The sequence below is a fragment of the Triturus cristatus genome, chromosome 2_1 (genome assembly GCF_964204655.1).
Source record: "Triturus cristatus chromosome 2_1, aTriCri1.1, whole genome shotgun sequence".
Taxonomy (NCBI): Eukaryota; Metazoa; Chordata; class Amphibia; order Caudata; family Salamandridae; genus Triturus; species Triturus cristatus.
In genome coordinates, this window is record NC_140581.1 from 122,078,259 (window position 1) to 122,101,472 (window position 23,214).

General features: G+C 42.4%; 1 protein-coding gene across 3 annotated transcripts in view; it reads right to left on the reverse strand.

Annotated features, from left to right (window-relative positions):
* Positions 1-1,373: 1,373 nt before the first annotated feature.
* Positions 1,374-23,214, reverse strand: part of NUDT2 (nudix hydrolase 2) — a 119,169-nt gene continuing 97,328 nt past the window's right edge. For 2 of the 3 annotated variants that reach the window (XM_085628700.1, XM_085628716.1), the window contains exons 2-3: positions 12,498-12,637; positions 1,374-5,929 (exon numbers count right to left, since the gene is read on the reverse strand). In XM_085628700.1, coding sequence (XP_085484826.1) covers positions 5,616-5,929; positions 12,498-12,627 — 444 coding nt within the window. In that variant the 5' untranslated portion in view covers positions 12,628-12,637 and the 3' untranslated portion in view covers positions 1,374-5,615. The remainder of the gene's footprint in view (positions 5,930-12,497; positions 12,638-23,214) is intronic. The other variant, XM_085628707.1, reaches the window with a different exon arrangement.

Consider the following 23,214-nt stretch of genomic DNA (forward strand, 5'->3'; position numbering starts at 1 on the left):
CCACAAGGCTCAACCCTTTCCCCCATCTCTATTCAATCTGTATGTCGAACCACTAACAGAAATACTACAGCACGCAAATATCTCCTACCACATGTATGCAGATGACACATAGCTGTATATGAAGTTTACATCATCTCAAGCTCAACTCGCAGAAAACCGAATTGCTTCCGATTTCCCCCCCTAAAAGCTCCATGGTGATAAAGGAATGGGCTAAGATGATCACTGCGCTAAACTGTACCACGATCCTAGGGGACTCTACCAAATCACTAGGAATCACACTGGACCTGGCTCTAAACATGCGTTCACACATCAACACTATGGCAAAAAATGCCTGCTGCCATCTAAGCTATCTCAGAAAACAAGCTATTAATTTATACAGCTGACCTCAAAACAGCAGTCCAGGCTTTGGTCATCTCGAGGATTGAGTACAGATGCACAACTCTTTCAGGTCTTCCCAAGTTCCTAACAGCTCCCCTAAAAGCCTGCCTTAAAGCAGCAGCTAGACTCATAACAGGGTCTAAGAAATGTTACCATATCACTCCACATTTGAAAGCGATCAATTGGCTCCCATACAAAGCTAGAATCCAACTAAAGATGGCAAGTATCACTCACAAAGCACTACACTACAAAACACCTCTTTGCTGCCACCGGATAACGTAATGTTCTCGGCCAGGTAGAGTCTCTCGGAGCACTGAAGATCTTTTACTGAAACCTGCATTCTTCCACAAAAAAAGCAAATATGATAGAGCTTTCTCTGGAGCTGCTCCAAGAATCTGGAATTCGCTTCCACCATATATTAGAAGAATCACATCCTTCGCTCTATTAAAAAAAGAAGCTAAGTACTTCCTTATGAGCAAATTCCTCCCATAACTTTTGGTGGTCTTGGCTATGGGTTTAATTGAATCCTACAGTCAATCTCTCATTCTTCGTCTATCGGCTGATCCTGTTGAATACATGGTACAGGATAATAGTCCCGACATTCTTAGATCTTGGAATTTCGGGGCATCTTACTCCAAGTCGCTCTCATTGATTGACAAGTTCAGCCAAACATCCTCAAGAAGTATTTGGTTATTCACATAATATTGTTTCAAGAACTGTAACCATGCAATAATCAATATTTGTATTAATCATTAAATCAAACTGAGTACCACTTTTAGAACGATCATTTAAATGTGGTAGCCCACTTAAGCCATGTATAACTATGGAAATTGAATGCTCTTGTACTGTGAAGCGCTCTGACATCTACTTGTGGATCATGTTTGCGCTAAAGAAAACAATAAAACAATAAATAAATAAATAGAGATAATGGACAAGCATGTTTGAAAGATGGCAACAACTCAAGAGGCAGGGCCAAACACTGGCAGGAGCACAGGTTTTTCGAACAATGTTTATGGAAGGTATAACTAGACCAATTTAATAACTAAATCATACATCTGGAACAAAGACACAATTGAATCTGAAGAACCAACCAGTAATTTCGTAAGAAATGTACAAAAAAACATGTTGGAAAAATTCAAACATTTTAAGCTCTGTACTTTTTATATATTTTATGACAACAAAACCCCACCAAAGTATATTGCATTTGGGATTTCAATGCCCAACTCACAAAGAAACAGCCAATTGTTAGATGGCAATGTATAAAGGTAGGATACCTTGTCTCGCTCTAGTCAATTCCTTGCACGATCCCAACAGGAGGCTTGTGAATGTTACCTTGTATAGAAATCCCTAGCCTCATTCACGTCTCAGTGACCATTCACACATAGGAGATAGTTTTGCTTCTTGTCTGGTCTATCAGATCCTTTCCATGTACCCATCTTGTGGCCCAGGATGCTCCTGAAAATTGCTGACATGCATTTGCACCCTACTGAATATTCCTTCTTTCCCAGAGAAATTAATTTGCTAGTTGAAGGCCCTCCCACCTAGTTATATCAGCGTGGTCTGTCTCCAGACAGTTGCAAGACTATCTTCCTTCTTTTTCAGTAAAATGTTTACTTTGTTTATTATAATGGTACAGTGACATAGCAGAGCAGTAGAGATTTTTTTCACTTCAATTAAGGAACATCATCTGACAATTTTCACATTGAATATTTATTTTGTGTTTATAAAAGGTGAAAAATTATTCTAGGCAGCGAGAGGTACAGGGCAGCGTGTCTTCGCTCTTATACTCTAACTTCCTAGTAGTTTGGCAGTCCACATGATAAATCTAGGTTGTACAAGATACACTGTGTATTTCGTGGTCTAGTCTGGTCATTTACTGCACATATTTTATAGGCCAGGGATTTGAGCTGATGCTGGTGTGGTAAGAACAAGGACACCTTTTTACTCTGCACACTGGTATTCTGCTAACCAGGCCCAAGTCCATGTGCTTGGGCCCCTATAACATACTGACGTTGGCTATACTCCCAGTTGGCATGCTTAACTTACCTATAAGTTCCTACTATATGGCAGTAAGTGTACCCAGGACCTGTAGCTTAAATGTCACTACAGGAGTACAGTACAAATTGTGCCACCACTAGAGTGGCAGAGCAAAACACACCTGCAGGCCTGCACTGTAGCCTGTCTGTGCCATTTTAAAACTGCAAATTCAAACTGTCAAAATAGCCTCGTCTGACAGGCCCAAACCCTCCTTCTAATATTAAAAAGTCACACCTAAGTAGGCCATAAATGCCCATTAGACAGGGTGCATGGTATTTAAAAGTAGGACATGTAGAAGTTTAATTCTAAACATGTTCTTGTAGTGACAAGTCATAAAAAACTTTTTAACTGTAGCAGGGTTAGCTGTTCCATTGAAAAACACTGGGAGGTAATAATAAACATAAATAATGTTATCTCCACTTAGGAAACAGCTACGAAGTTAATTCTTGGACTTAGCACCTTAATAAGGTATGAACTTGCTCCTAGAGCTGAGACAAAGGCCTTGGGTGTGGAGAGGTGTTCAGTTCCTCTGATAGGATAACCATCTGGGCAGTGCCCAGGGACTTAATTAACTTCAAAATGGTCTACATATTGTCACAGGAAGATGCAGTATATACCTGGGCCTCCTTTGTCCCTCCAGTCAGTCAGTTCATCACCATTCCCAGTGAGAGAGGAGCTACCCCAAGAACTGGTTTTGAGTGACCGGAGAGGAGGGGGTCACTCATTTCCCTGGCATTGCATCTGCAGTCGGCACAGGAACTCTAAACAAGGGAAGAAAGGTTTAACATGTTGGATTTAGGAAGAGAGGGGTACTGAGGGAATGTTGGCAGAAGGACACATGGAACTGCTGTAAAAGTAATTAGGGTTATCCCTGGGAACTTCTTCCACATTGGTGAGAGGGGCCAGGAGTCTCCTCTTCCCAAAGGCTAGTGCCAGGCATAAATGTGGCACCCTGTGTAGAACCCTACTGGACATTTGGAAGGCATAAGAACGACTACAACTGCTGTTGAGGCCTGCTCCTATTTGTAACCAAGACAAAGAGGTGGACTCCATGGGACAGTTAGCTGACCTCCCGTTAAGCCACACCAAGCTGCTAGAAGCCCTTTTCCTGATGATCCCAGCTCACTCGTTCCAACTGTATGTGTCCTTTACCTGCTCCAGGCTTCTGCTGGGGTGAATCTTGATCCCAACACCCCAACCCCCCAGGTGCTGTTCCCAACGTCCTTGCACCTTCCGCTGTGTCAAAATGTATTCCTCTTAACATCCTTTGGAGGACTGAGACAAACCTGGCAAGTAAATCTGACGGAAGTTCGTTGTGCTGGGCCAAAGATTCAGGTTGCTCCCATTCTTAGCTCTTCCACAGCAACAGATCTGTAACATGGAAACCTTCATCAGGAAAAGTCCCCAAATGTTTCCGGCCGGCAAGGAACCTTCCTAGGATGTGAATTTAAATTTCTTCCACTTGTAGCATTCCTGTCAAAACTCAACAGCTTCTCCTGGATTTCAACCAACTATGCTGCCCTGTGGAACTCTTCTCGGCCACAACCTGCTGCCTAGCCCTGCTGAGGATTTTTGACTTCCATTTCAGAGACAATGAAAGTAAACTTTTAGGCAAAGACAAACCTGGTTTCTGTATCCGACCAGCACTCTAGTGTGATCAGCCTTAAATCAAGCCTAGGTACCGGTCAAGCACAACCAGATGACTGCGGTTGGTGCCTAATGCCTTTTGGCTCTATTTTTATTTAAAACGTTAAAAGTATATATCTCCAGTTCCCCTTACAAGAGTTTTTTCTTTTTGGTGGTGTTTTTTTTTTCTTCACCATTTAGTGCGCTTGCGACTTTTTTGGGGGGCGGTACTTCTAAATGCTTTTCACATTTTCTTAAGTTAAATCCTATATACACCGAGGCATAGCTACCAGGGTTTGAGCTCAGGTTTAACATTTTTACTGAAAACTTTACTAGAGCTTCATTATTACTTGTGGTGGACTACCATCCATCCCCACTAATTATAAATGTTTTTACAATGCCCCGTAAAGGATGTAAGCGAATACTAAAAATATCTTTTTGATTGATCTTCAAGGGCGGCATACTGGGGTAACAATGGAAGGTGGCCTGAGTGATGTCATAAGGGAAGTAAATGAAGGACCTGAATCATAAAACAAAATGAGCATCTACATGTTTACAGTAACAAAAATCAATAAAAGGCTCTTTATTTAATATTTTGGCCTCAGTGCCCCACAGCCAGGTAGAGTTTGAGAGGGAAACAAGGCATTTTCCTGCATTCAAATGTTCATACTATAGATTATGCAAACTAGGTTCTGAATTAAAACAACATGCTTCTACCAAGGCTTCCCAAGTCTATGGGTCAGGACACCAACTGGGAGGAGGAAATAAATGTGCTCTAACTAAATCAATCATAGATCATAACTACCGTAGTAATGTTGAGAAGGAGGGCCTTGCTCTCGTTTCAAAACTTTATGGTGGCCCTCTCGAGTGGCAAGAACCACTGCTTGCCCACAGAGTTTGTGCTCTGATTCAAATGACAAATGCAAAAAGAACTATTGATGGACAGAATGTTTGGACAGAATGATTCAAATGACGGCATTGCACAGCGCCAAGGCTGCAGTCGGTCCACCCTGCTCTCTGAGGGGTTTTATGCAGTATGCCTTCTTACCAATGACTCATGGTTGGACCGCGACCACACTCCCTCCTCCATTCAGCATCCCTTCCTTTATGGCGGACTAGTAAACCACAGACAGGGATCACAAAGCATCGAATTAGAGGAAGAACTAAGCAGCGAGAGGGACTAGGTCGTATAAAAGAAAACTAGGAACGTCCTTTCTTTCTTACATTTGCATGTGCCAGTGAGGCTACAGCCGATACTAGAATACCTATGAATAGACAAAATCATCCAGATTCCTCTGAATAAAGAGCCTCTATCCCCTTGATGTTCTCAATTAAACAGCCATACCCCTCATCTGTTTTGCCTCACAGCAGCTTCTTTACAATTGACTTGCTGAGACTTTGCAGGGGTCCTCCTACAGTTAAAACCTGAAATAAAGAGGTGTTGGACCTATAGCTATATATGGAAATACAATCAGCTTTGAAACACTAAAAACCATCATAGATATACTATTTCAACAGCCATTTTAGAAAACTCTTTGACGTTCTGCTGGTTCACTTCCCTTTCTCTGTTCAACTCATCCTGTTCTACAGAGAAACTCCTGTGCCTCAGTCAGAGCCCTCTGCATCTCCGGGAACGCACTCAGCCTGCATGCATCCTGCAACTTCAGCCAGCGAAAGGCCTGGTGCTCATCAGAGAGCGTGATTTCTGTGTGATAGTCCTTCAGTTCTGCCAGCCAGTAGATCACCGTTTTAGGTTTATTTTTCACTTTATAGTTAAGCTCAACTTTGAAACTCTCAAAGATTTTAAAATGGCTTGAATCAAGTCCTGCCTCTTCCTTGGTCTCACGCAGGGCTGTTGTCAAGTCGTCTTCACCAGGATCCACATGACCTGTACAGAAACAAAATTATCAAAGATGGGCAAACCAATCATCTTCAGTGATTCATTTAAAGACTATTTGCGACTTACTCTGTAACACTAATGCACTTATATCCAAATGTGTATTTCCTCTAACATGGTTTCCTTCAGAGAGTCAAGGTTCATGCAAAACTATCACTCTGCAACTAACAGCTTGTCATTTGGACAATATTGTTAAAAGGGTTAAAACCAGTTTAAAACAGTGTAAACTGTTGTTCAGTTTATATTGAGTTTTTCTACATGAGACAGGGGCACACAATCTGCGATGGTGCACTGTACAACAAGTTTGTTATACAGATAGAATGTATTACAAATAAACGATTCATTTCTCCAATCAAAACACAGCACAAAAGGCCTGGGAACATCTAACCTGGTGATCTGTTTCTTTCCCCTAAAAATTACAACACTTGCCCGTAGCAAAGTACTCCACTATTATACACTGTAGTGGCATACAGTGGAATAGTGTAGACTGGAGTGGCATAGAGTGGAGTGTTGTGGAGTGGAGCGGGGTAGACTGTAGTAGCGTACAGTGTAGTAGTGTTCTAAAGTGGAGAGGCTTTAGTGGAGTGCTCTAAAGTGGAGTGGCATACATTGGAAAAGAGTGGATCAGCATACAGTGGAGTGGTGTAGAGTGGAGTAACGGAGTGTTACTGTCATACAGTGTAGTGACGTAGAGTGGAGAGGCATATAGTGGAATACCATACAGTAGAGTGGAGAGGCATATAGTGGAATACCATACAGTAGAGTGGAGAGGCATATAGTGGAATACCATACAGTAGAGTGGAGAGGCATACAGTGGAATTCCATACTGTAGAGTGGCATTAAACAGAGTCCGTGGAACAGAGTAGAGTGTCGTAGGATAGAGTGGATAGGCGAAGAATGGAGTTACATACAGTGGAGAGGCGCATAGTGGAGTGGCGTATCAGTGGAACTGCATAGAGTGGAATGTCATACAGTGGAGTTTGCACAGTGGAACAGTGTAGTGTGTATTGATGTACAGTGGAGTGGCATAGACCGGAGTGCTGTACAGTTGAGCAGCATACAGTGGAATAGCGTATAGTGGAGTGGTGTATAGTGCAATGTGTTAGCATGGAGTTGGGTACAGCGGAAGAGCATAGAGCGGCGTACAGTGGAGTGTTGTGGAGTGGCATATAGTGGAGTACAGTGTCGTATAGTGGAAAGCATAGAGAGCAGTACGGCAGAGTAGTATGTAGTGTCTTAGAATGGAGTCATGTATAGTGGATTGTCAGAGTGCAGTGGCGTATAGTGGAGTGGCATAAAGTGCAGTGGCGTACACCTAAGTGGTGTGCAGTGGATTTGCATAGAGTGGAACATCGTGTAGTGTCGTAGATTGGAGTTGAGTGGATGGGATTACAGTGTATTGGGGCACACTGTAGTGTCATAAAATAGTGTGTCTTAGAGTGTAATAGCGTACAGTGTAGGGGTGTGGATTGGGGTAGAGTGAAGTGTGGTAACTGAAATAGATGCAGCATGAAGGTGAGTCAAGGGATGTAGATGTAATGTGGCAGGAAAATAGATTATTTGGTGTAAATGTTAATTTGTGGTATTATGTGTGAATATTGTAAGTACTGTTAAAGTAAAAATGTCTAAAATGCTTAGTTATATATTGTGCTGCAGCATACCGGGGTACATGAGCTTGGTAAGACAGTGTGTGATTGTTTTCACGGCTGTGTTTACCAAAGCTAGACGTCAGCCACGTTGTTTTCAGCTTATTTTGTCTGCGTTGTACGTTTTGCTGCGTTTGGAGCTTGGATCTAGCTAAGCAGTAGGTTTTATTGTTGTTTCCTACCTATTACCACTTTATTAAAGTTTTGATAGGTAGAGAAATGCATTTATAATTTTCTATACATTTTTACTGCAGTTTAGGGAAGACTGCACATTTTTCTTAAATTCATTTTAAAGTAGCATGGTAATTTGTAGGTTTTACAGTGGTACTCTGTAGAACTTTTACTGAAGATTTAAATATGTTAAAAATAGAAAATACACAGTAGTGCACAAAGGTTTATAAATATAGCATAATACAGTGTTTTTTCAATTTATTTAAACATTTTTTTGCTATTTTTATTGTACCATGATACTCCACACGTTTATTTTTTAAATATATAGAAACCTATAGATACTTTTTTCCTACTTATACCCACTTTAATAAAGTGGTGATACGTAGGGGAAAAAAAAAAAATCACACATTACTTAAATACATCTAAGGGCGAAACGCAGAACACAAGCAAAGTGTACCTAAAAACAACATAGCTGCCTTTAACTTTTGTAAAGGCAGCCCATTAGCCAATCACATAATGACTTGTCATCGCTATGTACCGTGGTACTTCTGTGAAATAGCAGAACATTTTGCAAAAATAAATAAAAATACTTATAACTTCAAAAATACTCACCCTACTTACTTGTAGTAACCAAAACATCATCTGCATATCATAATACCTAATCCTGCCAAATTTCATGTACATCTATTTAGCCGTTTTCGCTCCACGCGAGTTACAAAAGTCTACGGAAAATGCATTGGTGGAAAAAAGGTATTTTGGGACCTACCCCTTTTATTGTTGCACCTCTGTGACCAACTACTGCAAAACTTTGCATCATCCACCAATGTAAAAGGAAGAATAGGTTTGCAAGGTTTTCGTGGAGATTTGTCAAAGAGGTGCAAAGCTATTAATGGTGAAAGATCTGAGGAATTCCCTTCTTTGGTAACACTAAGTATAACCACAAAGTGGCTACTGCCATTCTGTAATTATTCCAGGCAAGCTGTGTAGTCCTTTATATTGATGTGTTATACATTAAACCTCATTAAAGGGTTAAAACACCCTGGGCTAGACTGATGCAACTCACTCTTAAGATATAAAAAGATTGTTGGTTCTATTTCCCTCCAAACCTTCCGTTTAGTAGTCATGGGAGGTGGACAGTGAGCCCCTTACAGGAGCTTGCCTAGCAGTTGGAGTTCCCAATTCTGTGACATCCTGTTGCCTCACCTAATTACAATTCCGCTTGGCTTGTTCCAGAGGCCATGGTGGCACTGAGCAAATCTTGATTGCTCTAAAGCAATATTATGGCTATCTGCCTCCCATACAGTAAGCCCAAAAAGATCAAGATAAAGCTACATTGTGGCATAAACCAAACAGTAGGAGTAATAAATCCTTCTGTGAGAACTTCCAAGGACAGCCTCAAATGTGATCAAACCTGTAATATCTCTTCACGATCAATCATATTATTTGCAAGATCAGAGGAATGGACGACACTGTGTACATCTAGGGCTGAATGACAATATATTGCAGACCCTTTGTATTCTGAATTGTGTACACACCACCGCCAGGTACAATACCATCCTATCAGTAAGGCTGGCCCGATGCATTTACTACCCACCCTTCTGGGCACCAGTCAAGCTTGCAGATACTGAGGCCCGATATACTGCAGATCTAGAAAAGCCATTATGGCTATCTTGACCTTTACATAAGCCAGTAACACATTAAAGTGGCAAGAAATCGTCTTGGTACTCTAGAAGATGCAAGAGAAGAACCACATATACAGCAGTCACAGAGCCTAAAAGCCTTAAACTTTGCCATGCACCAGTGATTACAAGACTGGGGATGACCAAAACAGGTGAAATACCTTTGGAGTCCTCTGGTAGAAAATCGCAGTCCTTTCTGAGGCTGTATGGATCCTTTAAGACTGTTGTCAAAGAGATCAACAAAGGCAGTAACTTCAGAGGGAAGTCTCTACTGGTACACACTGTTGATGGAGGAGATTGTAATGGATAATGTAGAGCTGTGTTGCAGTGCACTGAGGATTTAATGGGTTCATTGGATATCCTCCAAACAAATTCTATTCTGCATCAGACTGCATGATTTGCAGACTTTATTAAGCACCATCTCTTCACGCTGCACAAGAAAAGAGGATCTAGGGAGAAGTATGCCTTACATGCTGCAAAGAGGATGCCATTTATTCCTAAATGCATGTATACTTGTAATGCTTGGTGGTATATTATTGTCAATAATCCAAGGTTACAGAGTAGCCAAAGTAGGCCAGACACATATCACCTCTGGTGGCAGTGAAGAGCCTGAGCAATGAGCCAGTGAAACTTGTAAATTACTTTTTAATCCAATCACCTTATTCACATGCATAAACCTCTTCCAGCCAGTTTAAAACCTAGTATAATACACACTGTATACACATCAATAGCGTTATTAAATCATGTTTACATTCACCATTAATTGACCTTTTCTTGAATATATATATATTTTAAACAAAGTAACCACTACTACCGCCTTGTCTGTGCTGCGAGATATTAACTAGTCAAAAGCCTGGTCCACAGTCCTGATCTTGGCACTATTAATTAGAGGTTTAGGTGGTTTTTCCTTTCAGACATAGTACAATAGCATAAAGTGAGGTAATTTGTGTGGTAGAGAAGAATGGCAATTATAACTAAACAAAAAGATTGCTCTAAACATACTAGACTGGCGAAGGATTGTCCCCAGCCACAACTGTTGTCAGAAACTGAGGTTTTCTACATTTGACACACATAAGGCTACCCCTGGTGACGGCTGCACCAATTAAAGTGCACTAGTGGCTACTTCGGTGCAATGTAGTTCTTATCCACAACAAAGCACATTACAAAGGCAATTTGCTTCAAAGTCTTATTCACACGGAGGGTTTTAGCCTTTAAAGCTGTGTCATGTTCAAATGACACTTCACGCATGGTTGTAGGACAGGCACGCATTGCAAAACCACACGTGCCTTTATCACGCAGGCTGAACCACGAATACGTCTTAACCTCGCATTCCTTTACCACGCACTTTTGTTGTAAAGGCATGAATGGTAAGGGGTATGTGTGTTTAAGATCGCCACTACCCCGACCCCCTGCCCTAAGCACAAAAATTCTTACCCCCTACCTTGCCCCCCCAACTTGAGGCCAAAAATCAGCCCTGTCCTTAAAACTACCACTTCCCCCTCGCCCTGAGGTCTAAAACTCTGTCCCTGACTATAAAATTACCCTTGCCCCGAGCCCTAAAACCTACAGCCACACTGTCCATAAAACTACCCCAACCCCTTCCACTGCCCTGAGGACTAAAACCCTGGCCCCAACTTAAAAAAACAACCCTGATCCCCCCCCCCGCCTTGAGCCCTAAAACCGCCCACTCCGAAAAACTCCCTCTCCAAACCCAGCCCTTAAAACCACCCCTCCCCCCACCCTCAGCCCTAAAAATCTGGCCCATTCCCAAAAGTTCCCCAACCCCCCGCCCTGAGCCCTAAAAGCGACACCACCCCTAAAAACTACACCTCATCCCAACCCAACCCTAGCCCCACTTACCTGTCCATATCCGGAGCTTTTTGTTCCGATGCTTCCTCCTAGACACTAGACCGCTGTCTGCCTTATCCATGAACATGTGTTGTTAACGCAGATGTGTTGTTCAGGCGAGCGTGGTTGTGCTTGCATTGTTCAAGCGAGCGTGGTTGTGCTTGCACTGTTCAGGCAAGCGTGGTTGCACTCGCGTTGTTCAGGCGAGCGTGGTTGCCCTTGCATTGTTCAGGCGAGCGTGGTTGCCCTTGCATTGTTCAGGCGAGCGTGGTTGCCCTTGCATTGTTCAGGCGAGCGTGGTTGCGCTTGCATTGTTCAGGCGAGCGTGGTTGCGCTTGCATTGTTCAGGCGAGCGGGGTTGCGCTTGCGCTGTTCAGGCGAGCGTGGCTTTGCCTGCATTGTTCCGGCCGTTCCCCTTCATGCATTCTCAGCACAGACTTAAAATCCTATCTCTTCCTGGGAGACAAACAATTGACTTATTCAACAGACCTTCAGTCCAATCGGCGATCAACAAGCAATTATCTTTACTAGTTAAAAGGTAGTAAAATGCATGCATGCAACCTAATTTTGCAGGCATAAAAAACATGGTCCCAGCTCAAGGCTCAGAGCATCAGTTTCAAGCCAATTAGGCAGCTGAAGGATCCTCCTGGGCGCATGTCATTGGCATTTTCCAAAGTCTAGATGTGTCTTTTTAACCTAATCTTTATTGTGAAATTATGATTTCAAAATACTGGTTTTCAAAGTACTCCCTATGTACGTGCGGATAACCTCTATTTTTTAGGGGGTGCAAAATCCTAACACCAAAAATTATTTTTGGCAGCCATTTTGTGATTTTAAATCAATGATGACAACTCCCACTCGGATTTCTAATTTGTAACATGTGATACTGGATTAGCCGCCTACCATTTTTAAAGCAATTTCAGAAGGATGTATGATCATGCTACTGTTGCAAGGCAGCTTTGGATAAGAGTTTCACACCATTAACAAGTGTCCTAAGGCTTTCTGCTCCATTATGAACGCTAAAGTGTCTGAGCTTAAGAAAAATTTATTCTATTGACGTTGATATGATGACATAGTTTACCCGGAGAGTAGAGTTTTCTTGGATATAGGCATAAGTTGGCAAACACCTTTTTAGGAGCTACACCACTACAGCATGACAAAGTGCCTACAAAGAAGGTTATGGGGGAAAAGTTAAAGCAGGTTCGGTCTCATCACCTTTAGGCGGGGTCCAGTGATGGGTCCCGTAAGATGTTTGCAGCAGAAGGAATTCAATGTCATCGCTAGAAGGAGGAGCTGCTTGTCGCAATCGTCTGCAGATCATCAAACCACATGCTCTTAAAGCCATGATGAACCTACTGAGGACAGAGGAGAAAAGTACAAGTCAATTCTGGTGGCAAGAAAGAGCATCACTGTAAAAGCTTCCATAATATCATCAATTGTACTATTGAACTAACTACAGTGTATAACAAAATGGCTTCTAAATGTGGGGTAATTCCAGTTTTGCTCTGGAAGGGAAACAATTTACATTTGCATTTGAACAGAATGATGTTGGTACTCTTTTAACAGAAGAACTGGACACCCAAAGGGGAAATCACATACCCAAGGCAAAGTGTGGAAAATATAAATCTTTTGGTGTTCTGAAAATGGGAGGAAGGTAGAAGCAATATATTTAACAACTTTTGAGTATTTAACCGGTAATAAAAATCAATCTTTAGTGAAGTGTCAGAGATAACCATAAATGTGCATATAAATATAAGACAATAACGGTAAAATACTAAATCGATACATACACAGATCATAGGGTGTCAGAACACCTTTCAGAGGGCCATGGGGCAAGCAGGGGTTAGTGGTTTCAGCCATGGGGGTTTAAGCCTTTTACTCCTGTGGTCCAAGGGCCCAAAATACTATGGATTCTGAGAAACGGTGCCAAGTACCCCTGAAGCACTTGTCTCTCAGGAATAGCATTGTTCAATGAGTATAAGGCTCTCTAGGGGATACGGGGAACACTAGGGAGTGAACACAGGGTCATAACTCGCACACTGCAGCAGCAATAAATCATTGTCCAGCCAAATACTCACTTTTATTGAAAAAGAGAAGTATTTTATTTCTACCGCTAACAACACATAGAAAAATACGACATTCACAAACGCCGACACATTTCCACTGAGGTTGGGACATTAGTGTTCTTTTAGGAGGCCCCATTGGTTGCGCTCCCTCCTCGTTTCTAGCGACAGTGGTTATACCCCATTCGCTATAGGCAACATCCAGTGCAGGCCGCAATAGTAGTCCGAGTCTCGAAGCCTCTCTGACTCTATTTGAAAGTCAACTGTGTTCCCATGCCACAACCGCTAATCAGCAAGCAAAGTCCCCAGTGTCCTACAAGCCCGAAATCAGCCTTACCACCAGGCTTGGATCGTTCGGAGTTCCGCGCCCAGTTTGCGGGCACTTGGAGCAGCAGCAACAGAATCAGGAGAGCTCGCCACATGCGGACCAGGTAGGCTGCACTCAGCCGACGCAGAGTTGCTTAAACTCAGTCACACCACCGAGAGACCAGAGATTATTTGAAGCAGCTCCTTGTATGGTGAGTGTCCGATCCCCCTGAAGCAGGTCCCTTGCCTTGGTGACGTGGCTTCTACGGCGGCCTCAGTTCACCGGTAGGGGTGGTAGACCAGGTCACATATCTTGTTGCTCCCTGTGACTCCCTCTGGCATATGGGGTCACCGCATCTTCCCTCAGCCGCAGCCTCTCCTATCCTTAATATACTTACTGAGCAAACTCCGGATGCACTTTTTAATAGAAACATGCCTGGGTGACTGCTCGGAGCCGGATGTTCTAGATGCGCTACCTGTAGGATGTAGCATTGTAAGATGTGACAGAGTAGGACAAAAAGGTGGCAGAATCGCTATTATTTTTAAACAAATCTGGAACTGCTCCCTCAATAAACTGGACTCTCTGGATAGTGAAGAGGTGCAATTCACTATTCGTATGTCCAGTAATCAATCTCTTACTGGCCTACTGATGTACCCCCCATCAAGTCCGGCAGCTAATTTCATCACAAAGCTAATGGAATCTGCCCCTGCGCTAGCCTCGAGGCACAAAAAATTGGTCATATTAGGAGATGTCATTCTCCACTTTAAATCTAAGGACTGTCAGACAATCATATCTCTAATCAGGGACCTACAAACTCTTCAGCTATGTCAACTAGTCAAGTGCCCCACACACGGCAAAGGTCATACATTACATCCTATTTTTTTCTAATGACCCCTCCTTAGTGGTCGAAGATGCAGTGAAACTACCTTGGATGGACCACTTTCTAATTCCTTTCTGGTTCCTAATTAATAGTAGGTGGGCCAAGGTTGCAACCCCACCAGTCCAGAGTAGGAACTGGACTAAAATTAAACCTGAGAAATGTAAAAAAAGCCCTAGAAAAAACCAAACCTATTATCGAAAGTGAAGAGCAGATGGCAGTGGCCACATTAAAATACGAGACATGGCTAACCGAAACCATCGACACCCTGGTGCCCCTAGCCGTGAGAAAGAATGCGAGAGAATCACCCTCTTCGTCGTGGTGTAATGAACATTTAGCCGCATTAAAAAAAGAATGCAAACACCTTTAGTGCGAATGGCATAAGGACTACAGCTCCACTGCCTGCACTCGCCTCAAAGTAGCCTTGAAAACCTATCATAAACGTATTAGACTAGAAAGAAAAGAGTACTATGCCCAGATGATTGATTCAGCGCGTAATCCAATCAAAGAACTATTTTCCCTGCTAAAATCTCTAACGAAGGAGGAACGCACCTCGGCTAATCTCGTCCCATCACGCAAACTGTGCAACCACATTGCAACCTTTTTTCCCAATAAAGTGGCTAAAATATATGAACATTTTACCAACTCTTTTAGAGAGGAATGCACAGAGAGGAGCAGAAACAATCCAATGATTTAATAGATCTCCCCATTCCTTCAGTAGAGGAAGTTAATGATATCTTTGAATCCATCAAATCTGGCTCCCCACTTGACTCAGCCGCACACAGAATCTTGCAATTGGGGTGTCAGTGATAGGCCCCTCACTACTGGAGCTCTTGAAGTTATCAATAAGCTGAAGCACGCTACCCAAATACTGTAAACATGCCATGGTAATGCCTATCAGGAAAAATCTTTCAATAGACCCGTCCATATTAGAAAAAATGAGACCCATTTCTCTCCTTCTATTTGGGGCAAAAATACTAGAGAAGCATGTCAATAATTGCCCGACTAGCTTTATAGAATCCAGTGAGCTGCTAGACCCCACTTGATCGGGTTTCAGAGCGACATTCTCCACCGAATCTGCCCTTCTCCTAATTGAAGAAATATTGAGACAGAATGCTGACCAGGGTCAGACATCGCGTCTGATATTACTTGACCTGAGTGCAGCCTTTGACACGGTATCACACAATATATTAATCTACAGGCTTCAGGAGGTCGGAATCAGAGGCATTGCCCTAAAATGGTTTATCTCCTTCCTACAGGACAGATTATTTCAAGTTACACTTAAATCCTGTGTGTCAAACCAGTTCCACTCCACGAAAGGGGTCCCTCAGGGCTCTATTCTGAGCCCAACCCTATTTAATATATATACCAAACCCCTGGCTGACATCATTGGAAGGCATATGGTTCAAGTGGGGTTGTATGCCGATGACACCCAACTAACAGTAAATCTGTCGGACCCCTCTGCCATCACGGCAGATAGGTTTAAAGCCTGCCTATCTGAGGTTGCAGGGTGGATGACCGACAATTGTCTAAAACCGAACGCCAACAAAACTGAGATATAACTAGTTGGTAGACCTCCCTCTATCTACACATCAGCTTAGTGGCCAGTGTCTTTGGGGGAACCCCCGGTTCCTAAATCCAAGAATCTGGGAGTAATCTGCAATTCAAAATTAACCTTCGAAACCAAATCAGGAAAAAGGCAGGGAAATGCTTTGGCATCCTGAAGGTTCTAAGAAAAATCCTCAATCTAATTCCCACCAGATCTAGGAAAACCATATTCCATGCACAGATCACCTCACAGCTGGACTATGGCAATGTACTTCATCTAGGTGCCCGCAAAGGGAGTCTCAAACTGTTGCAACGATTTCAGAATGCAACAGCTAGACTGGTCTTAAATCTCCTGAAAAGATCATCAGTCTCAAAACGCCCTTAATCTGCTACATTGGCTCCCAGTTACGAAAAGAATCCACTTCAAAGCCTTATGCATTTGCCGACGAATCTGAATGAAGCAGGGCCCTACCTACCTTCACTCTTTTTTTTTTAATTGTTTTTATTGGTCAATAAACACATATATTACCGGCCCCTGTAACCCCAGAGGTATCGGCCCAAGCAGCGCACTAATCATGACATTGACATTTTTATCATAATAGGATACTTGGAATGTATTGCAGATGAAAACCAACTCCCCAACTCTACCCCCCCACCTCCCGACTCCCTCCCCCAGACCACACCATACTGTATCCAACCAACAACAGCTTGAATGAGCATAAGCCGGACAGATCCAACCCCAGTCCCTGCGTGTACCCCCCCCCCGGGGGATCCTAGATGAGCCCCTCCTCCCGCTCTTCTCTACCTTCACTCTTTAGTACAAAAATATGCTCCTACTCATAATCTCAGATCCTCTAATGTTAATTTAGCAAGGGTACCTAAGGTCAGGAGGGCCAGAATGGGAGCGAAATCCTTTGCCTATTTAGCACCTAAACCATGGAACTCCCTTCCAAGGGTTCTCATAGATTCTCTTTCAAAAACTGATTTTAGAACGAAACTGAAAACATGGATTTTTAGTAATGACCTTCTAATCTAATTTAATTCACTTAGGGAATTCCCTGGATACTTTGAACCTCTACTGTTGCACTTTTATGGGTACTCAAGAGTCCAGCGCAGAGACACACCGTCCGGTGTATTCATGTGCTTTATAAATGATATTATTATTACAGGGTTGTAGCTCAGGAGCTATGGCCATCACAACACAGCAAACCTCAACTGTCGACGCCTTCTTACAGATGGGGTTGCGGCTCCTCACTACAAAAAGGGCTTCAACCCGATCAGTGAAGTGATATACACAGCTAAGTTCACTGCGGCTCTCCTTAGGCATACAAATTCATAGAAATGAAAGTATTGCATTCAATAGCATAGATTAACGGTCTCATGCGTATAGGAGAAGAGCAATGGTGTTAAGGTTGAACACTGCAGCTTCACTTGCCCCCATCTGAAATACAGACCGCGTTGTTGAAAAATTAACTAATCGATTCTAAGATGATGCCTAGGGTTTCCATTCAAACCCACCATTTTTGTTATGATGTCTTGGGCTAATGTATTGTGGACTGTCAGCAAATCGAGAATCATCAGGGATAATCACTGGCTTTTCTTGAGTGAAGAGAATCGCCTTATGTTTGCTACTGATGTTGCAGTTCTCATTGGTTTAAATGGTGAACGGTGTTCATGCAGTAGGTAATATTGCTCCATTTACACCTTTTACTTCTATTTTAGGGACTTTGTATGGTTATGGCACACATGAACACAGTAAAAGAACGATAAATCAAGGTCCAGATTGTCAATTAAAAAAAATAAATGTATGTTGTATTTAGATAGAGCGAACCCGGCGGAAATCAAACCCTACAAATACTGAAGTATTTTAAAATAGCTTGATCCTATTCAACTGCAACATCTTGATGTTTTAGAAACTGTGTTCGCACCACAAAATACTTCTGGAAACTTTTTGGTAAAGGTTATGAAATGAACTGTTACCAAAGGCATTTTTTAGGTCTGGCATTAGCCAAGGCCTTTTGATTTTACAAACTTTTATGTATAATAGACTTACTTAAAGGGGCTTTCAGCCACCTCTCTTCATCCATTCGTCTTTTGTTGTGTCATTCATATGTTGCTTCTGCCCACTACAGCATACAGCTTGGGGCAATGGGCCAGCCTACTTAGGTCACTGATCAACTTCACTTTGAGTAATTGCATTTTGTTCTTTCACAAGGAACACACAAAGTCGTCCCCTTCAGTGCCAGTGTTTTGGATTTTACTTTGTCATTTGCCCGATGTGATATCAGGATGCCTTGGAAGTGAGCACAGGGCACATTCCAACTTTACCAGCAAATGCGGTTGTAAAATTCCTTTGTTTATCTGACTAATGCTAATTCACAACATGCCATATTATGTTGCTGAACTCAGTATTACCAATGGTTCTTTAATAACCTTTGCCCAGGGAGAACACAAAACTTCGTCATGTTTAATTTGCAGCACACTTTTAACACTTTTATTTAAACATAAGCGGCCTGTAATTTTGGTTTCAGTATCCAATATTTTAACTCCCTTTCCTTCATTTTTTCCATCTTCTCTTTAATTTCTTTCTAATTAGATTTACTTTATTCCCTTCTTTAGTGCATTTCTTTTTTTTGCCCTTCTTCCCACCATATCTCCTTTTTCCTTGTTTCATTTTTTCATTCCTTCCCTTTTTCATTTTGCTTTTTCTTTATCTTATTTCTTTCTTTTCTTTCCTCCCTTGCTTTTGCCTTCTTTCATTTTTTACCATGTTTGTCTTTTTGCATCATTCTTTCAATCAATACACATTTTAAATCACAATCATAATTAGCTATAACATTAGATATAAAACCATTAAGATAGCAAATAAATACCACCCAGCAATTATGAAATCCATTGTGGCAGACAGTGAAAATTCACAGTGTCCACTACTGGAGCTACGGCTGGCAGCATTAACAATAAGCAAATTGGAAAGCTATTGCGAAACTTTCCTCAGACTGATGGCATACTGCGGATATTTAACCAGTGCCCAGCAAACGTGAATTTGTGGTATGGATTTATACATCGTTAGCCTCATCATACACCTGTGATTCGCCCAGTAAAAATGAATCCTAACAGTGCAAAATACACTTAAAATCAGAAAAAAATAAATCGATGTTTCGCTGAAAAAAGTACAAAAAGCAGGAACATTTGAAGAGATGTGTTGTCACAGGGGCTCACCGGTACATTAGTAATTCCATGATTACCTAAGAGGAAACAGAGCATATTTCTAATAGTTCAAAGACTAAATCTCAGAGAGAGCCCACGTTCCCATGGGTTGGGTGTGGTCAGCAAATAAGGTTTTATACACATAGTGGTAGATAATAAAAGAAAATGTTGAATCAAAGGTTTTTTGACTCCGTCCCATTCCTCTGCCTTTAAGCTTTCCTCAAGAAAAGCGGTTTTCAGCCAATTCAAATTAGATTTCTTAATGATTTTAGAATCACCAAATAAGACTTGTCTAACCAATCTTAAAAAATTAGATTAACTACATGAAAGCCATGGACTATGTGTTTTTCTTTGTCACCATCCAAGCAGTCCAGGACTATACAGCGATTAAAATTTGTCTTTTGATTGCGCCAAATTTGCGAACCAAAGTTTCAAGGAGGCGAGCCGAATAGGTTCAGATATACTGAGGATCTTAAGCTCCACATGGTACACAAACTGTGGACATCCGGGAGGCTAGGATAATAACCTGCGGCAAAAGCAGACTACTTCAGTCTGAAGGCATACAGCATTAAAGTATCGCCACACACGAGTGCCGTAGGCTGCAGGGACACACTGAGTTATATATTGTCAGAAAAGGTGCAATGGGTCCCTCATCCCTCTTGCTGCATGGAGGACTTCTAATGCGGGTTATACTGGACCAAAGGAGTCTAGCATCTTTAAATTTGTAGACTTCCAAAAAGGGTGCTTAGATTATTAACCTTAATCTCGCTCTACCTAGTGTGACAAGTGTGTTTACAGAGTGCCTTCCTGATTTTTTCCTGTCATTATTCCTAGGTCTTGAGCGCAGTGCACAACACAACTTTCTATTAGACGCTGAGCAAACGGAATTGAACGCCCAGGGAACTGACTGCTCAGTAACAGTGATGAGTTTCAGGGGCATAGCTTTGGCAACACAGCATATTTTGGTGAAAGCCTGAACTACCAACCCTGAAACCACTGTCTCACCTAGGCATTGCTCAAATATCCCCAAGTTATTACTGATTAAATCTGCAAGCTATTCCATTGGGTTCCATCGTTTCCAAACCAATGTCTTATTACCCTTGGTATGTATGGGGACATCAGCGCCACGTTAGATTACAGTAGGGATCCCCAGGGAATCAACAGTCACTCACAGTAATGGATTTATGATCTCCAATGCAATGATCAACAGTCTCACATTTGGTAATCAAGTGGGTTAGGGATCGAGATAAGAAAATATGGTCAATGACTGTAGAACAGCAAACCTAAAAAGGTGGGTATGAAACGATCAAATCGACCAAGTTAATGGATACTAATTGGTCCCTCTCCATAATATAGTTGGATAAACACATTTTTCTGGAGACCAAATCAAGACTTTCTATGAAAATGAAAATCAGTACAAATTGGAATGTGACTCTCCTTTGAAAAATTTCTATATGAAAAGAGCACATTCTCCACTACTACAAATAATTGTCCAAAATTTTCAATATTACAATAAGAAAAATCCTAGCTCTCAAAATGAATCATACAAACAAAAAATTATTACCACATTCAATAAACAAAGCTTCAATCAATGGACTGGCGGTATTGATCAGAGTAATCATGGGGAAAGGTTCACCCTAACAGATAACTCCCCTTAGCTCTCCCCATTCTCAAAGGTACAGCAGTAATGGGATAACATGTGTCCTGTAATGCTATAATATTATATTATATTAAAGGGCTAGTTAAAATTAGACCAATCACCAGATTCTGACCTCCAGGCATACCCTGCAATATTCCTACTCACTACACTCAGAACACAAAGGTTAAGCGCAAAAAAAGTATTGGGTATGGATGGGTATCCCACTGCCATGACAGCGTTACAACTAAGATTACCCAACTTCTGTCCGTCTATACCATCCAGGCTTTCGAAAGGAGAAAAACGATTTTGCAAGGGAAGGGGGCTTTCAACTGTCATAGTCGATGGGCCTTGTTTGTGGGCCAATGATTGGGGGTTACGGAGGGGGGCGCAGTTCGGAGCATACTTGGTTTATAAAAAATGTCCAAGAGGACACATTGATATTATTCGGCCCTTCAAGAAGATTATGCTCCCTGGGAAGAAGAAAAACTGACCTGACCAACTTTAGGTTTTTAAAGCTTGCTACAATAGTGTTTCCTGCAAACTTCTCATGAGCAGGTCAAATCCATGCTGTCCTTCATACAAACAGAATGTTCTCATAATTTCTCAAATCAAACCACGAAGATCTGTGTAGGCAGTGAGTTACCTTATTTTTAAGTTGGTTATGGCCCCCCCATTGCATCCTCTGCTAACAGAAGAACTTTGCCAAAATAAGTACATAGGGGCAGGCTTCAGATGGAAAGGTAATAATAGGAAGCTTACCTGTGTGACCTTGTAAGCTTGACTGACGAGCAGCTGGTATGTTGGGGGTCAGGGCAATTGCTGATATAATATGGGAAATAGAAGGTGGTCTCGGTGGTGCAGAGATTCATTGGGAGCCCCCACTGTTAGGTTTAGTAGAGGCATAAGTCAGCGGGCAGACCTGGCCTGCATCCTGGTCGGCAGAGGCTTGTTTTGCACTAAGCTGCTCTTTGTGTGGTGCTGCCAGAATTGGAAGGCTGCACACAATGGTGGTCCTGAGTCCCACCGTCCACCATGCTCCGTGTCGCAAGACTACTCTGCTCAATCCTAAAACCAGGGAAGTAACCAGCTCCCTTAACATAACCTAAAACCTGCAATATAGTTTGTCACAAATATCATTCACCTCAAGCTGTTGAACAGCAACTTAAGGAGATGGATGCGCCTCAGTTATGGTTCCTACATCTTTTTTTACCACCATAGGTGCTTTAGCCAGCTTCCTCTTCTGCTTGGTTGGTCGCGAGACCAGGGGAAGAGCAACTATAGGGTGAGTATTTGTTAGATATGCCATTTACTTCCATCCCACCCTCTGGGCCAGGGTATGAGAGACCGAGAATTGTCTGCCTCTGCGTGGCTGAATACAAGAAATCAAACCTTCGGAGGAAAGACTTTGCTCAGCAAGCTTTATTTCTTTATTCAATATGTCCGCAGCTCTGACAATAAATTTGTCAATAATGCATCAGTTCTAGAGCCAGAAGCCAGGCTTGCAGGGCCCGAGGCTTTTCTCTCACCCATGATAGGAGACCGTGAAGGGTTAAAGTTCTTACCTCCGAGGGGGTTCAAGGAGAAGCAAAATGCCAGCAACTGTGAGAGGGGGGCCCAGCCTCGACTGGCCCGGTCTTCACCTGGGCACGTCCCGGGTTGCTTTTAAATGCCGTCAATCAACGCTTCATTGCTCCCCCTCCTCCTTGTGCCCGAGGGATTCTAACAGCATCAGGGCTGATGACAGTCATGCTGGTGTCCCCTATTTTCTTTCCTTTTTGCTTTTCTTCTTTCTGTCCCAATTTAATTCTTTGTTTGCCTTTCCTTTTTTCTTTCATTCTATTGCAGTCTTGTTTTCTTTCCTTCTTCCCTTTTTTAACACGTATTTCCTTTTCTTACTTTTTCCCCTTTCTTTACTTCTTCCTTGCCTTCTGTCCTTTTTTCCCCCTTTCCTTTTTTGCCTTCCATTCTCCTTTCTTCCTTTTTTGCCTGCCTTCTTTCATTTCTTTGCCTCCCTTCCTTCTCTTGTTAGGTCTCGCTGAGCCCAACGCATGCGCTGGCTCGGAGAGACATTTTGGAGGTGAGTTTTCAAAGTGCTGTTGGCTGGCCTAGCGCTTGCGTTCACGCGAGCGTGCACGCGCCAGCAGCACTTTGAAAACTCGTGCTTTAGCGTGTCATCGCGATCAAGTTAGCTTTCAGAGCGACCGCGATGACTTTCGCTTTTACGGCCGCGCGGTGTTACTTTTACTGCCGGGCGGCCAAAGCTTGTTTTTCTGGTGGACTGGTCCACTGCC